The sequence below is a fragment of the Phacochoerus africanus genome, chromosome 5 (assembly GCF_016906955.1).
Source record: "Phacochoerus africanus isolate WHEZ1 chromosome 5, ROS_Pafr_v1, whole genome shotgun sequence".
Taxonomy (NCBI): Eukaryota; Metazoa; Chordata; class Mammalia; order Artiodactyla; family Suidae; genus Phacochoerus; species Phacochoerus africanus.
In genome coordinates this window covers 105856713-105874133 of record NC_062548.1, presented here as the reverse complement: position 1 = coordinate 105874133, position 17421 = coordinate 105856713, and the positions used below count along the sequence as shown (strand labels likewise).

Here is a 17421-nt window from a genome sequence, read left to right as displayed (position 1 = left end):
CAAAATAAATACACTTTAGATGGTAAAAAGTTAAACAGACTGCTTTGTAACTACAAATATATGTACAACACAGGAATAAATAAATAGGATTTATATATTCCGGATCAAATCTCAAAATAACATACCTCCAAAGAATACTTTTTTTTTTGGTCTTTTTAGCTGCACCCATGGCAATATGGACATTCCCAGGCTAGGAGTCCAATCAGAGCTGAAGCTGCCAACCTATACCACAGCCACAGCAACACCAGATCTGAGCTGGGTCTGCAGCTCATAGCAATGCAATGCTTAACCCTGTCTGAGCGAGGCCAGGGATCAAACCTGCATCCTCATGGATACTAGCCATGACGTTAATACTGAGCCATGACAGGAACTCCTCCAAAGAATACTTTTTTAAAAAGTTAGATTCTTGGGGGTTCCTGTCATGGCACAGTGGAAACAAATCTGACTGGGAGCCATGAGGTTGCAGGTTCGATCCCTGGCCTCACTCAGCGGGGTAAGGATCCAGCATTGCTGTGGCTGTGGTGTAGGCTGGTGGCTACAGCTCTGATTAGACCTCTAGCCTGGGAACCTCCGTATACCGTGGGTGCGGCCCTAAAAAAAAAGAAAAAGTTAGATTCTCTGAGTTGGAAGAAACCTTAAAAATCTAGTTTGGGAGTTTCTGTTGTGGCTCAGTCAGTTAAGGACTCAAGGTTGTCTCTGTGAGGATGTAGGTTGGATCCCTTGCTCAGTGGGTTAAGGATTTGGTGTTGCCACAACCTGTGGTGTAGGGTGCAGATGCAGCCTGGATCTGGTGTTGCCATGGCTGTGACCTAGGCAGCAAATGTAGCTCCAATTTGACCCCTGGTGTGGGAACTTCCATATGCTGCAGGTGCAGCTATAAAAAGAAAAAAAGGAAAAAAAAAAGGAAAAAGGAGAGATCTAGTTTGATCCCCAGAGGGCACAGAAAAAGTTTTTTTTATCTAAAATGAGAAAGTTCACAGGCAGAATGAGATGACAAACTAGGATTCTTAAACTCCTACATCAGTGATTTTCAAGCTCCCCTCCAATAATGATGTCATGCTGCCTCTCAGTACTGGATCTTATTATGTCAAACACTAGAGCAGAAGTTGAACTGTACACTGAGCTAGACAGACAGCCAATGGGAAGACCATGTGGAAATGGTTATGAGAGCTAACCTTCATAACCTCATAAAGACAACTGGATTCAAGTTTTGATTTAATAATGAATAAATGAAAAAAGGTTGTGTGTTCTTAGCAGAGCTTTAAAGATTCATATAAAAATGATTAAAAAAATTAATGGAAGCAGGTTGCTCTAGATACAAAAAGTAGCCTCTTCAAAGGGCTGTACAGTTTGGTAGCCATTAGCCATATGTGGTTTTTAAACATTTGAATGTGGCTAGTCTAAATTGAGACATGCTGTAAGTATAAAATGCATACTGGATTTTGAAAATTTAGAACAAAAAGAGAGATGTAAAATAACTCAATGAGTTTTTATATGGATTTCAGGATTTCATGTTGAAACGACAACATTTTTGCATATACTGGGTTAAATAAATATTATTAAAATTAATTTAACTGAATTCTTTATGCTTTTTAAAATGTAGCTATAGAACATTTAAAGTTACACATGTGGCTCACATTATACTTCTATTGGACAGCACTGATCTAGAAATAGGAAAATGATGAGCAATAGTATGCAGTCTGTGAGATTTGTATGGTTGGGCTTGAAAGCATAGGAGTGTATTAGCAGGCACTATATACCATCTGCTAGATGGTGTAGACTAAGAAAGAGTTAAATAGGAGTTTGAATTTGATACACTGCACAATTAGAAACTATAGAGTTTGGTGGGAAAGGGACCACGTACTGAGTAGTATTCAAATACAATTTTGGAGGCATCATTTAAACTATCACTGACATTTCACGTAGGTTTTAGGTGTTATCCTTGTTTCCTCTGGAAGCTGGAGATGCCTTTACAATTCATCAACTGAAAACAAATGCTCAAATAAAGTTTCAATTATCAATTTCATCACCAGGTCTATTATTAAAGTATAATACATTTAAAGAAAGCTTTTCTAACAGATTTTTTAAAAAAACTCTAAGTTGCTGAAGTTTAAAATTTGTTTTATATTTTTACAATAATTTTTGACTTATCTACAAATTTACAAAAAAAAATGTATATACAGACTTTTTACCTCTAGTGCATTTAATACTAACAATTACTTTAAAGCACTTAAAACTTGAGCACCTACTTGAGTGAAAAGGGCTTGAATGATCAGAATCAAATACGCTGCAAACATCTGTGGTACTAGAAGCACCAGAAGCAGGAGGAGGTGTTAACGGTGTTCTTGGAGAATTTGGTGCAGATGCTGTACTTTCTGTTTCACTTTCAGGGATCCTACTATAACTAATTTTCCTTGGCTCCTGCTGCAGAGGTGTGGGATGTCTCATGGTACCTGGTCTTGGGTTTGATGGACGAACGCCAGGAGATTTTAGGGGATAGTTGTATTTTTTTGGCTGCAGACATATCAAAAGAAACACAAGTATTTACAACACCATAATGGAAAAGAAGGTTTTTCTATTTATGCCTAGTAAAATTCAACAAATATCTAGGAAAACCACAAATCACTAATAAAAGTTACACAATAAATCAAATCAAAGCATCCAAATTAAAAGCATTAGCATTCCATTTTCACAAAGCCTTGGCTATCTAAATTATTAGGGAATTAATTTCTTTAAATAACTGAGTCTTAGCCCTATAAATATCAGAGTATTTGTTATTTTGATATTTTTAGATGGAAAGCTTTCTAAGATATGTTGTCTATTTCTCTGGCTTTATTTCCAATTTGCTGTTTTTAATCCACCTTTTAAAAAACTGTTTAGGCCTTGAGAAATTTTCTTGTGAGGTAATTTCATAAGCTTTAGATCACAGACATTATGAAAATTTTCTTGGTTACTTAGAAGCCATTTATGTTTAGTTCTTGATTACTGACTTTCTTATGAATAACAGAGATTATATTCAGAACTGTGAGATGCTAATACTGTACATAAATTTGGCCAGATACTTATAAGTAATAAACAATGGAAACTTTATTTCCCTCCCCAAAGTATCTTTAGCCAAACCTGTTATTTTTACAGCTAATGATTCATGGTTAAAAGTTCTCATAAGCCATTATTTAAAAAAAAGTCATAAGTATATATATTTATTATAAGTGAATTAATATAAATTAACCAAATTTTCTGCCCTTAAAATCTTGAACATTTTGGGGTGGGGGTGTTAAAAAAAATCTTGCATGTTTGTGCAACTTCTTCATCTATTATATTATGATTTATTCACATTAATATTAGTGTCCATTTACTTGGAACTAAGTGGAATAATCCTGAGCATTTTTATTAAGCACTTATTCACTATTTTTATCCATTACATGTGTACTTCATCTCTGAATGCTTTTACAGAAAACTATAAACCGCCAGATATACATGACAACCGCAAAAAAATACACAAATGTGAAAGAAAAATAAATATATGAATGCTTACAAATCTTGGGAGAGGTTTAGGGTTTCGTGGTTCTATTTCTAGGGATTTGTTGAAAAGATAATCTGTAAATTCTTTTTCCATGCTATTTCCCATTGGATTCAAGTTTTCAAAGAACCTCTAAAATGCAAAGAAATAAACAACTCTTAACATTAAATACTTTAAATTCAGTTTGAAACTCATGAAAACAATTTAAGATGGAATTATTTAAGTTTTGTTTTCCTTTTTCTCTTCTATGAAATAAACCTGCCTCTTATCAGGTATTTATAAACTTAATCAGAAATATGTATCCTTGGAGCTCCCATCATGGCTCAATGGTTAGCGAACCTGACTAGCATCTATGAGGACATGGGTTCGATCCCTGGCCTCGCTCAGTAGGTTAAGGATCTGGCATTGCCGTGAGCTGTGGTGTAGGTCACAGACTCGGCTTCGATCCAGCAATGCTGTGGCATAGGCTGGCAGCTTCGGCTCTGATTGGACCCCTAGCCCAGGCACCTCCATATGCCGCAGGTGGGGCCCTAAAAAGACAAAAGATTAAAGACAAAAAAATAAAAATAAAAATGTATCCTCAAATAATTCAACTTACTTTGATATCTGATTCTACTCGTAAACAATAAGGCTGATTTTGGTACTGCTGGATCTCGCCTGTTATTTCTGCCACTTTCCTCCTTTTGCTAAAGTTTATAAGCTCTTTTCCATGCCTTTTTAGGACCTCAGGGTTGCCTTCTTCTGTTTTCAAGATATTAGTTAGATAAATTCCTAGAAGATATAATGAAATTATTTCAAGGATGAAAAAGGAAAAGGCTAGTTTTCTTCTTTCTCAGTAATTATAGGCATATTACACTGTACCATCTCAATTACTATAACCAAAGAATTAAGGTACAAACAACAAGCTAAGTAAATTTTTTTAAGTATCAAAAAATATATATATATGTATCAAATACTTCTATGACATGTTTTATAAATACCTAAGAAAAGGGGAGGCCAATTTTAACAAAATTAATATACTTTTAGGAGGAATAATCTATTTTCCATCCTCCCTCCCCAAACCATATGTTATTTGACATAAGTCATGGTTTTGTAAAAGCACTTTAAGAATAACCCATCACTAATGACACATATTTTTGACAAAAGAAGAAAATAGTAAGTTCAGAGGATTGTATTTTCTGCTTACTCAGCTCTTGAGGCCTGCAAGAGGTTATTAGGATTTGTAATTCAGAGGCTGTACTGTTTGGATAGGCTTACTCATGAAAATGTGGAAGGATGTTGCAAGCCTATCAAACACTGGACTGCATAGAATTTACGTATATTCTGGTCTTCAGTACTTTGAAAATTATGGCAACCTGTAAGGGAGCTCCTGTTTCCCTATCATTGCAGGATGTGCACTGATGGGGAGGAGACTGAATAAAACAACAGGCACTTTAGTTCTTTACACAGCTTTCTGGCACCAGGAGCATTTTAGTTCCTTTCTGTTCTAGCATAAAGGTTCTGAAGCCGGCTCTGCTGTTTTCCACTTTTGTGATGCTGTGTAAATTGTTTAGCTTCTCTGTGCTTTGGTTTGCTCATCTGTAAAATGGAAAGGCAGGGTTGCTGTGAGAAATAAATGAGTAGGTTTATGTACTAGCTTAGAATAGGGCCTGACAAAAGTAGATGCTTAATTAGCTATGGTTGTGATTGCTGATGCTATTGCTATTTGTGCCCTATTCTCTTATCTCTGCCTTTTCTTCTAAAATACTGACTATGATGCTTTGGGGGAAAAAAGAGCGTGAATATATGAATTCATTCACTCAGTACACAGGTACTGAGTCTCTGCTGTATGCTAAGTACTATAGATATAAATATGAGTAAGACACACAGTTCCTGACCTCAAGAAGTTCAAGAGCTTTGAATATGGGTTACTACAGCACCATTTGGTAAGTGCTATATTAATCAGTACCAATGGATAAGATGCTATGAGAGCTCTGTCTTGAGCTACTGGGAGTAGAAAAAGCATCACGGATTAAAATATGCTTAAAGTAAGTATCAAAAAATGAATATAAGTTTAATAAGTGGAATAAGATAGAGGGGCATTTTAAGTGGAGCAGCCATGTGTTTGAAGGCACTAGTCTCTGGTGAAGCTTGGAAGGCATACTCAGAAATAGCATGTTGTGTGGTATGGCTAGACCTTAGCCGTTTGGTGTAATGGTGTGTGGGATGGAGGAAAAGTGGCAGGATATGAGGATAGGCACAAGTAAGGGATTAGTAGTTCTAATTCCTTTCCCATCATTGCAGGTTATGCACTGGATGAGAAGAATGAACAAAGAAATAGGCACTTCAGTTACAATCATAGATCAGTGGTTCTAAAATGACTTGTGGTAAAGGCAAACTTTTAAATACTAGAATTTTTGGCCATATTCTTGGAAAGATTAAATGACACAAAAATCAATAGTGAACAAGTTAACAATAATGAAACATGATAAAATCAATGCCTATTTGGTTCTAGAGTATCCAGTTATTATTCACTCGGCTATTTCTCAGCAACTCGGCAACCTAGGCCACTCCTGATTATATATTCATGAGACAAAATGATCGTATGTTCCAGTAAGCATGGGCTCTTTTATTTTCCATATCTGCCTATCACTGGCTCTTTTACTTGCAGTCAGTTATATTTTATTCTACACTAAATTGCATTATTCACATAACCTTCAGTGTGACAAGCGTCCATAATAGTACACATATTTTAAGCAGCCAAAATCAATTTTCCATATTGGATACAAACTGATGGCCCAACTGTGAAGAATTTGTGGGTAGTAGCACCTGTACTGGAACATAAAGAACCTTTTTTTAAAGAGCTTAACTTTAATCCAGTGAGAAATTAGGAGATTATTAGAATCGCTACCTTTTAGAATGATTATTCTGGCTGTACTGTGAAGCTAGATGGGATAGAAGAAGTAAAGACTACAAGCAAGAAGCACAGTTAACAGAGTAAAAGTGGTCCTAGTAAGATGACGAGGACTATCCTAGGGTCTACAGGGATAGAGTGGGGTGCATAAACAGGTAAGAGGTAGACCCTACAAGAACTGACTAACTGGTTTGGGGAGAGGGTGCACAGTGGTAAGGAAAACTCTCACTTAAGAGTGTCTGAGTGACTGAAAGGGGTAGTAGTATAATGACTGACACTAGCAAGATGGGGATAATAAGTTATGGGATATTGTAGGTTAAAAAGGATACTTGAATAAAGTTGTGAAAATGCTAACAAGTAGCATCTTAGGAGAGTTCAGGATAAAGTTTGGAAATTATTTTATGACAAAGTAATGAGATTAAAAGGACAGATGATTAAAGAGATGGTGTTCAAACTTTGTTGATCATAAATTATATAGGTTAAAAAATGTTTAAGCATGCATTGTCTTTCTCTCTCCACACACACATACACACAGAATAAAAAACCAGTGCAAATATGAATACAGACCTGAATATTATATGCTATTACAGCTAAATTTCTTCCTAAAAGATCATTTTACATACCCCGCTCTGGAGGCAAGGAGAGGAAAAGCAGAGCATTATGACAAATAGTGAAGAGGGGTGAGGTTTCACCTCTTTGCTGATGCCTTCCCAAAGGTTTCCAGGAAGTGTGGCTGCCCAGGGTTCTAGGTTCCCATAGCACTTTGTTCAATCCCAGTTTACATGTTTCTACAATACAGTGTGATATTTACTACACCGTACTGTAATTTATTTTTTCTGCTCTTTCAAGGGAGCTTATTGAGGGTAAGACTATTTTTTATTTGTCTCTCTATTCTCAACACCTAGCCCTGGGCCTGGCACACATAGGCATTCAACCAATGTTTCTGAAAAAATTAAAGCAGGATATTATTTCAGAATAGAAAAGAAAGCATTTGCAGAATAGACCAGTACACAAAAAATATGGGAAAATACATGTTAATTGAAAAAACATGAGGACATGAAGTTTTGTGCAGTATAACTTAAAGCTATACAGAAAATATACAGAGATGAGGAAAAGGCTAGAAGAAAATACACCATGTACTAAAAAGACTAAACATCAGATATGTAATTGAGGTCATTATTTTTGTAAGCACTTAGAGGAACACTCATCAGTGCATATATACAAGTAGAGAAAAGAAACCAGTGTCAAAGAAACACTGAGGATATAAAATACAGGAAATAAATTATGGAATAAGATAGAGGAACCTACAGGAAGGGAGAAGATTTAAACGATAGATGTTGGAGTCTTAAAAGGAAAAGGCCCTTCCTTCCTCTAGTGCAGAATGGAAAGAAAAAAAGGGTAGGTAAAACTTTGATGTGTGGAATGTGTGTGGACCCAAAGGCACGTGCACTATAATTTTTAGCCATGTGAAACTGTTTATAAGAAGCATGAGTATAAATATGGGCAACTATGGCCATGCCTCTTCTGAAAGTGTCCAGATTACTAAAATTCAATGAAAAGATTTCTATGAATATTAACAGAAGCATTATATAATATTGAATGGCTGCCCGATATGGATATATAAATTGGAATGTACATATAAGCTTGATCTTAAAAAGTCCTAATAGAGAAAAATTCTAAGGGGATTCAGGTGATAAACATTTGTTAAAAAATTATTTTCTGCTGGTATATTAAACATGTGTATACTCATTTAATTAAATAACTGTCCTGTTTTATCCAGAAACATGATAAAAATTTAAGAAGAAATGCTCACCAAAGAAAGGCACACATGGTGGATTAATAGACCTGAGTTTTGCCAAATATTTCTTATAGTGATCTTCACTTAGTTCATGAGCTTCTTCTAAAATTTTCTTTTGGCGACTTGGTATTTGCTACAACAAAAAAAGTAATATTTAGGAAGCATAAGCTTACAAAAGGAATCACAGGTTTTGCAAAAAAAAAAAAAAAAAAGCCAGGCTAAGAGTAAAACCCAAACACAACCTTATTAGTTTGATTCTAAGAATAATATTGCTTCAAAGAGACCATCTTCATAGACCCTAATACAAAAGTGTGTGTGTATTCCAGTTTATCTTGCCATTCCTCAATTATGTGAGCATTTAATCATATGTTATATTACAAATTATGTGCTGAAATCTTTTTCTTCTTCTAACATTTTAATGAGACTGCTTCATTTAAAAAGAGCCACCAATTCACTACAAAATTTAGATAATTCTATCATTTCAACTGTTACTAAAAAAAGACAGAGGAGGCACTTAAAAATTAAAGGTCACAATTCTTAAAATTCTGATTCTTAGAACAGGGAATGGAACTTCATTTAAAAAACACCTATGCAAACCTACCTCAAAGGTGTGGTCTAGTCTGTAAACAGGTGATGAGTTCATAGCACTGACAACCTCAAGTACACCATTGAAATTGTTCAGCTCCTGAAAGACTTGCAGAATCTCAATTATTCGACTCACCACAGCTACCCTTTCTTCTAAGTTTTCAGTTTCTACAATACATCTGGGAATCAAAGACAAAAAGTGAATTTAAAAATCTGGAGTTTTCCCAATGAAGATACGACATAAATGATTTAGCAAATAAAATGGAGCAGAGGGCAGCTATAGTGTAACTACAGAAAGTACATACTCAGAATTGTAGATAAATAATAGGTGACTGGAAGATAATGAAATGCCTTCACAGGCAGGTGTGCTGCCCTTCACTGTTTTCTAGACTGATATAATCAATCATCTTTTCCTACTACATCTGGTGGATTCTTTCTCAGCATTAGAATTCACCGATCAGTCTATATCATCTTCTTGAATATATGCTAGTCTTTAGATGTGGGTGTGTTATAGAGGAATTTGTTCTCAAATTCAAGAATTCTCTGCCTCTTATTCTTCATCTAATTCAAAGATCTTAGTGATTAATTTCCTTCTTTGATAAACATAAATAATTAGCTATATTTCAAATAGGCTCTTTAAGTAAGCACTATTATGTTAAAAAGTGAAAGTATTTTATAACATTAAGAATAAAATCTTAAAAATTACTAAGAATAAAAAAGTCAACAAAAACAAAAGCTGTTTACATTTAAATACCAAGAATCCTTAGAAAGTATATCTATCCAATTAAATAGCTAAAAGGAAGCTGTGCTCAAAAAAATTCCTCAATGAGCATTTAATTCTATTTCTAATATTTGAGGGATTTTTATTTACTAATGACTTATGAATAAAGAAAAAAATATCTTAAATTTGGTTTTCAATAATGTAACATTAAACGATTTATAATCTAAGAAAAAATGACACATAAATGAAATAAATATAAATCAATATTAAACATCAACAAAAATGTAAAGTTGCAGATTATGTTACTCTCTGGTGAGGTTGATCTAACCTTACAAAAAAAAAAAAAAACCATTGCAAAACTTGCAAAATAAATTTGCCTTATCAAATTAAATACAACATGTTTACATGTTTAAAGCATTAGCTAATCTCTACAAATAACCCACTGGGCCCAGCATTGAACCTGTGCCTCCACAGCGACTTGAGCCACCACAGTCAGATTTTTAACCCACCGCACCTCAGTGAGAACGCCTTCATCTGTTACTGAAATATTCTATTTATTTATTTATTTATTTATTTATTTATTTATTTATTATTTATTCTCTTTGTAGGGTCACACCTGAGGCATATGGAGGTTCCCAGGCTAGGGGTCTAATCAGAGCTACAGGGGCCAGTTCACGCCACAGCCATAGCATCACAGCACAGCACCAACCACAGCCATAGCAACATCAGATCCGAGCTGCGTCTGCAACCTACACCACAGCTCACGGCAAGGCCAGATCCTTAACCCACTGAGCAAGGCCAGAGATGGAACCCGCAACCTCATTGTTCCTAGTCGGATTCGTTCCCACTGAGCCATGATGGGAACTCCTGAAATATTTTAATTGATATTAACTAGGTATATAAACCAAGACCACTTGAGGAGCTTTTGTAAAAACCAGGTAGGTCTGGGGTAACTTATCCAGAAGTGACTTCATTCTAATGCACTTCTACGGCTAAGAATCAATGTCGCAAATGAATAAGAACCTCTTCCACTGAAAAAGCAGAAATTGGAACGCTTGTACAATGTTAATGGTGAGAATGCAAAAGATGTAGCCGCTATGGAAACCAGTATGGAGAGTCCTCAAAAAAATTAAAAAATAAAACTATCATATGATTAGCAATCCAACTTCTAGGTATTTATCCAAAAGTACTGGAATCAGGATCTCAAAGAGGTATTATTAGCACTCCCATGTTCACTGCAGCACTATTCAAATGTAGAAACAACTTAAATGCCCATTTACAAATGAGAAGATAAAAGAAAATAAGAAATGTACATACAATGGAATATTATTCAGTCCTTAAAAAAAAAAAAAGGGAAATCCTGTATTATGTGACAACATGGATGAACACTGAGGACATTATAAGCCAGTTGTAGAAAGACAAATGATTCTACATATATGAGGTATCTAAAACAGTCACACTCATGGGAGCAAAGAATAGAATTATGGCCGCCAGGGGCTGAGGGAGGGAGAAACGGAGTTGCTAATCAATATGTATAAAATTTCAGTTACACAAGATGAATAAATTCTAAAGATCTGCTGTACATTATGCCTACAGATAATACAATACGGTATCTGTACACTGAAAAAAAATCTTACCACAATTAAAAAAGAAAAAGGAAAAAGAACAGGAAATGGCTTTCTTCTCAGTAATCTATTAAAAATGAAAATGGGAGTTTCCGTTGTGGTGCAGTGGTTAACGAATCCGACTAGGAACCATGAGGTTGCGGGTTCGGTCCCTGGCCTTGCTCAGTGGGTTAACGATCCGGCGTTGCTGTGAGCTGTGGTGTAGGTCGCAGACCTGGCTCGTATCCCACGTTGCTGTGGCTCTGGCGTAGGCCGGTGGCTACAGCTCCGATTCGACCCCTAGCCTGGGAACCTCCATATGCCGCGGGAGCGGCCCAAAGAAATAGCAAAAAGACAAAAAAAAAGAAAATGGTCTGCATGTCTTATGAGTTATGTTTCTTCTTTACAGACATTAGTTTTAATTGTTATGATGGAAAACAGTTTCTGCATATTGAAGTTAGTTATTTGACTTGATAAAGAAGTAATCAGGAAGCAAATTCCAAAATTTTATTTTTTTGACATTAAGACGTAACATAAAGAGAAGGAAGTCCCAACTTTCAGACAACTTGTTTTTCTTTAGGAATTGCTTTCTGGTCTTTATCTACAATCTAGCTCATGTTCTAGCCATTCCTATATGTCACTGATCTTTTTTTCTGATCATGTGATCTGCAGAAATGTCATATTGCCCTTACAAAATAATGGCCAACAAATCATAAAACTCCAAACTCTGGCTCCAATTATAAAATGGTACTGAGATTCTGGACTTCTGAAATGATAGTGTAAGTCCAGTTTACTTGCTCTTCAGTGAAACTGGTGAAAAATTATACATATAACTACATATAAAGTGCCAGCAGACTCTGGAAATGGCCCTAAGAGCAAATGGCAAATAAATATCTATTAAGGAAAATTTACAATTCAGTAAGAGAGGCAAGAGTCTGTGGTATATGAAACAAGACTTCTTCCACTCTCCTTCTTCCCAGAGAAACTTGAGGGAGGGGGGGCAATTAGCCCAAACAGCCAAGAGCACAGGGCTCCCTATGCCGCTGGCTCCGAGCTGGAGGGCTTTCTTCCCTGGAGGAACAGGACTTTGGCACTTCTCATGCTGCTGGCAGATGCAAGTTGCTAAGGCTAAGCCTGAGGTGAATGCAGCTGATAAAATGGGGACTCTCTTCTGCCTAACTCCTGCATAGAACAGAGGCTCTACCTTGAGTATGGCATGCTGAGAACACTGGGAAAATAGCCCTTCTTGGTTCCTGGGGCAGGAGTTCCAACTCAGGAGAGGCAAGCCAAGAGGACCTCAGTCTCCTGTGCGGGGAGATGCACGTACACACCCTCACCCAGCACTCAACTCCTACAACAGGAATGTCTCTCAGAGAAGCTTGCCATTGTCCACAGCTTCAGAGTCGGGGCCCACACAACTCCTTGTCTCCTGTCGTTTGCAACAACGTGTGGAGAAGTTTAAACCTAAGAAAGCTCTCAAGAACAATAAAGGTGGTGGTAAAAGGCAATTAGGAGATTCCTGGATCTAAAGAAGATATAGCCTAGACTGTTGGCCATTTAGTTTGCAGGAGAGAATCGAGGAATAGACAGCTGGAAGGAGCCCTCCATGGGTCAGAATGTATCAGAGATCTCAGAATACATTCCTTCAATAATCACAATTTGATCGGCTTAGTTTGCAGAGCAATTTATGCCACAAGGGAACTGTTAAAAACAACAGGGCAGTCAGCTGGCAATTTGTGGAGTTTAAGGCCTGAGCCTGGTCAAGGAAATGGAAGAAAGTCCTACCTATACCCTGCCTTTCTAGGGTGACTGTAAGCATACCCAAATCTGTACCTCCCAGAAGAAGAAGGGGGGAGGTGGGGGGGAACAGGATTCACTAAAATAATCTAGCTAATTGCTAAACAAATAAATAAGCAATAACAATAATAAGCCTTGCGGGGTAGGAGAGGCAGTACTTTAAAAAATAAATAAAATGTCAAGCTTCACTAGAAAAAAAAGCTGGGAATAGTAAGACAAACAAAATATGTTAGATTTAACAAAAAGAAATTTCAAAGTAGGAGTTCCTGTTGTGGCTCAGTGGTAACAAACCCAATTACTACCCATGAGGATGCAGGTTCAGTCCCTGGCCTTGCTCTGCAGCTTAAACGATCCGGTGTTTCTGTAAGCTGTGGTGAAGGTTGCAGACATTGCTTATCTGGTGTTGCTGTTGCTGTGGCTGTGGCGTAGGCTAGCAGCTACAGCTCCAATTTGACCTCCATCCTGGGAACTTCCCCATGCCGTGGTTGCAGCCCTAAAAGAACCTCCCCACTGCCCCCTGTGAAAAAAAAAGATTTCAAAGTAGCCATTCTGAATATGTTCCCAGAACTGAAAATTTAAAAGTAAAAAGAGGTATGATGACAATGTGTATCAACAGAGAGTATCATAAAAGACACAAGCATTTATAAAAGAAACCAAATGGAAAATCTGGATTTGAAAAGCATAATAATTAATATAAAAAACTTGCCAAAGACTCAATTGTTGATTTGAACTGGCAGAAGAATAAACTTGAAGATAGACGTATTGTTTAAAAATTGTTTTGTTTAAAATGAAGGCAAAATATTGTCTTTCACAGATTAAAAAAAATCTGAAAGAATTTGTTGCTAGCCAACCCTCTACACAAGGCATACTAAACCAAGTTTTTCAGGCTGAAAGCAAGTGACCCCAGATAGTAATAGGCATCTACACAAAGAGCACCAATAAAGGTAATTATATGATTATAAGAAACACTATCAATGCGTATTTTTTCCTCTCTGCTTTTTTAACTGATTTAAGAAGCCACTGTATAAAATAATGTGTATTTAATATGTTGTTGGGCCTATAACATATAGGAATGTAATACGTGTGAAATATATGGCCAATAACTATGCAAATAGTAGGTGAGAGCAAAGTTGTAACAAGCTAAGGATGGAAAATGAAGACTGTAAAGTGCTAATTGTAACAATGTAGTATTACATGTTAGTTACATGTAATAACATATTTCAGTACCACTAAAAGGGGGGGAGGAAATAGAGCTACAGAGGAGTAATATTTCTATACACCACTGGAATTCTGGTATAAATCTGAAGCTAATTTTGATAAGATGTATGTGATAATCCTAAAAGCAATCACTAAAAAAAAAAAAAAACCCAACCTTAAAATGCTACGTTAGAAAATTATCCACTCAATGAAAAAGAAAGGAGGAACAGAGGAACAACAAAAAGACATGAGACATAGAAATAGAATCACAATGAAATTCATTACATAGCTGACAATTATGAAATGTAAGACAGTCAGTAATACTTACTTCTCAAACCACAGAGTAAGATTAGTGGTGTGCCGGATCATTTTCAGAAGATTAGGAGAATTAATTTCTTTGTCTTCTTTTGTCCACACACTTCCAACTAATTCTGATGGCTGCACAGCTCTAAAATCATCAAGACATAATTTTACACGATACTCTTCCCTTTAGTATACTATTTTATTAAGTAAATGAGATAAAAGATTTACAACAAAAACATTTTAATTTTGCATTTTTTCTACAGATTTAAAACATTTTTAAAATGCATGTACCTGTGTACCTTTTTTAATTGCTTTATAGTAGCATTTTGCTTTGGGCAAGATCAGCATTTCTTCATAATATCTTTCCCATCACTTATAAATATTAACTAACAAATTAGGGTAACAAAGCAGTTTAGGATAGTTCTTTTAAATAATGACATGTTACAATAATCGGCAGTCCAATGAGGGTACAGTAACCATTGCAATTCATAAATCTTCCTTTTTTTCCCCTTTTGAAGGAGAAAGGGGAAAAAAAGGAGAGGGGAAAATCCTATCGTCAAAAGGCCTTAGGTAAGAAATAAAATAGATTCTAATACTAATGTGGGGAATATTGTGATATCCCAATATCCTAACAGTGATGATCTTTGGTGGGAGGAGATCTGTAAATTTAGTTCCCTTTTGCATTTATTTAAAAAAAATAGTTTGAAATTCTAAATAGTCCAAGTTTAAAACTTGAAACATATTTTTTGAGATAGTAGTTGTATCAATGTACCAAAACTAAAAAGTTATAAATGGCCATGACTTAAGTTCATAATGATAAAGGCAGTAGCTAACTCACTGAGCCTTTACACTGTGCTGGGCAAAGTATTAAGCACTGTAAATATATGAACTATTTTGCACTTCACAACAGCTACAGGGATAGGTACAATCATTAACTCCATTTTACTCTTGAGGCAACTAAGAAGCAGAGGATAGAAGTTCCACAAGAAGGTTAAAGTTGTCCAGGGATACCAAGCCAGCAATCAGTAAAGCCAGGATCTGAACTTATTAGCTTTACCAACTAGGGGTGACCACAGAAAGAGAAGATGAAAATCCAGACAGAGCAAAGGGGATCAGGGACTGAAAGAAGAGAAAACTTCCATATATCCTATGTTATTACAAGATACTTCATGTACTCATTTGTGTCTTATGACAATTCAGTATGGCAGAAATCAGCACTTTATTTTACAAATAACTCCTTTGAAATTATTTTTCAATTTGAATATCAAATTACATACCGATACAGATCTGATTCAAGTAAAGTGAGTTGTCGAGCAATTTCTATTGGGTGTAAGGTGAGCAGGTCAAAAGACTCTATGTGCCCAGGTCTGCTTATATGCCACTCAACTGTGGGAGGTGAACTCTGAAATGTAATATTATGACCTGGTCCATTGTCTCTTGCAATTTTTTTCCTTTGAATTATTTTAGTGATGGATTCAACCCATTTCTTCATTGCTTTACCTGAAATAACATTACATTAAAAATAACATTGAAATACTTTATTGAATATTTCTTTAATAAAAACAGTTTAGGGAGTTCCTTGCTGGTTCAGTGGGTTAAGGATCTTGCATTTGCTACTGTTGTAGCTTGGGTTGCTGCTGTGGTACAGGTTCGATCTCTAACCCAGGAACTTTTGCATGCCACCAGCATGACCTAAATAAATGAATAGTTTAAAAATCATTTAAGTGATACCTGACTATATCTTTGCTACAAAAAGTTAAAATGGGAGTTCTCTTTGTGGTTCAATGGAAACAAATCTGACTAGGAACCATGAGGCTGTGAGTTTGATCACTGGCCTCGATCAGTGGATTAAGGATCTGGTGTTGCTGTGAGCTGTGGTGCAGGTCTCAAACACACCTCGGATCTGATGTTGCTGTGGCTGTGGTGTAGGCCGGCGGCTATAGCTCTGATTCGACCCCTAGCCTGGGAGCCTCCATATGCCGTGGGTGCGGCCCTAAAAATACAAACAAAAAAAAAGTTCCAATGATCAAAATTTAAAAAAAAAAAGTTCTCCTTTACCATTTCTCTGTTCCCTATCCCAATTTCATTTTTTTTCTTCATGTGGGTAACCACTGTTAATAGTTTTGTATGTATTCTTCAACATCCTTTCTAAATAAAATTAGAAGGTAATTTATTTGTAGAAATTTTCACCTCTATTGTTCTAAATTTCAGTTCAAAATATTATAATCTTCCCTCCAAAAGATATATCTTACAATAAGATTTATAAGGATAGGTCATATAACATGAGCCATTAATCCGACAAACACTGCACTTTATAAACAAACAGTGCCAGAGGACCGATTCCTTCATTTTGTGTGAGTTTTTGATGTGGCTTTGTTTTGTACTGTATGTGAAAGTACTATTATTTAACGCTTAATTTCCTGATCCTGATTTAGAGTGTACAATGGAAACAAGTTCGTTCAGGACATCCTTAGACCTATGCAATCATAGAGTCTTTAAAACTAGAAGGGAAACTCTGAACATCACCAAGCCTAACTTCTCATGTTACTGATAAAGCAAATTAAGTCTAAAGAATCAAAACGATTTTGGCCAGAGTCATTTATGTGATGAGTGGCAGTATTCGGCAGAGAACTCAGTTCTCAGTTCAATATGCTCCACTGCCTCTCTGATGTGTTATGCACTATTCACCTAATTGTGTCCCAGTCAACCTCCATCATGGTGTTATAATGCACAATAGTTCCTAGTTGGTCATACCTTCAGCTGCATAAGGAGAGCATAAGTTGAAATTTTTTTTTTCTATCTTACCTAATTCCAAAATAATCAGTAAGCTGATTTACTAAATGAAAAATTCATTGTAGCAATAGGGTGATTATAGAGCAATCTGTGGGTCAAAAATATTTGATGAAATATTTTAATTTCTTCAGTTGATTATGCTGGTACTATTATAAATAGCTCTTAACTACACTGAGCAGTATTGATAGTCACCATATTGTTACTTTTATT

General features: G+C 36.0%; 1 protein-coding gene across 5 annotated transcripts in view; it reads right to left on the bottom strand.

Annotated features, from left to right (window-relative positions):
* Positions 1-17421, bottom strand: part of SOS1 (SOS Ras/Rac guanine nucleotide exchange factor 1) — a 156913-nt gene that overhangs the window by 12485 nt on the left and 127007 nt on the right. For all 5 annotated transcript variants that reach the window (XR_007135150.1, XM_047782234.1, XM_047782232.1 and 2 more), the window contains 7 exons: positions 15696-15918; positions 14444-14563; positions 8813-8975; positions 8227-8344; positions 4119-4291; positions 3536-3652; positions 2250-2514 (listed from right to left, as the gene is read on the bottom strand). Coding sequence is in view for 4 of the 5 variants with exons in the window: in XM_047782234.1 (XP_047638190.1) it covers positions 2250-2514; positions 3536-3652; positions 4119-4291; positions 8227-8344; positions 8813-8975; positions 14444-14563; positions 15696-15918 (1179 nt within the window). In the remaining variant the exon portion in view is untranslated. The remainder of the gene's footprint in view (positions 1-2249; positions 2515-3535; positions 3653-4118; positions 4292-8226; positions 8345-8812; positions 8976-14443; positions 14564-15695; positions 15919-17421) is intronic.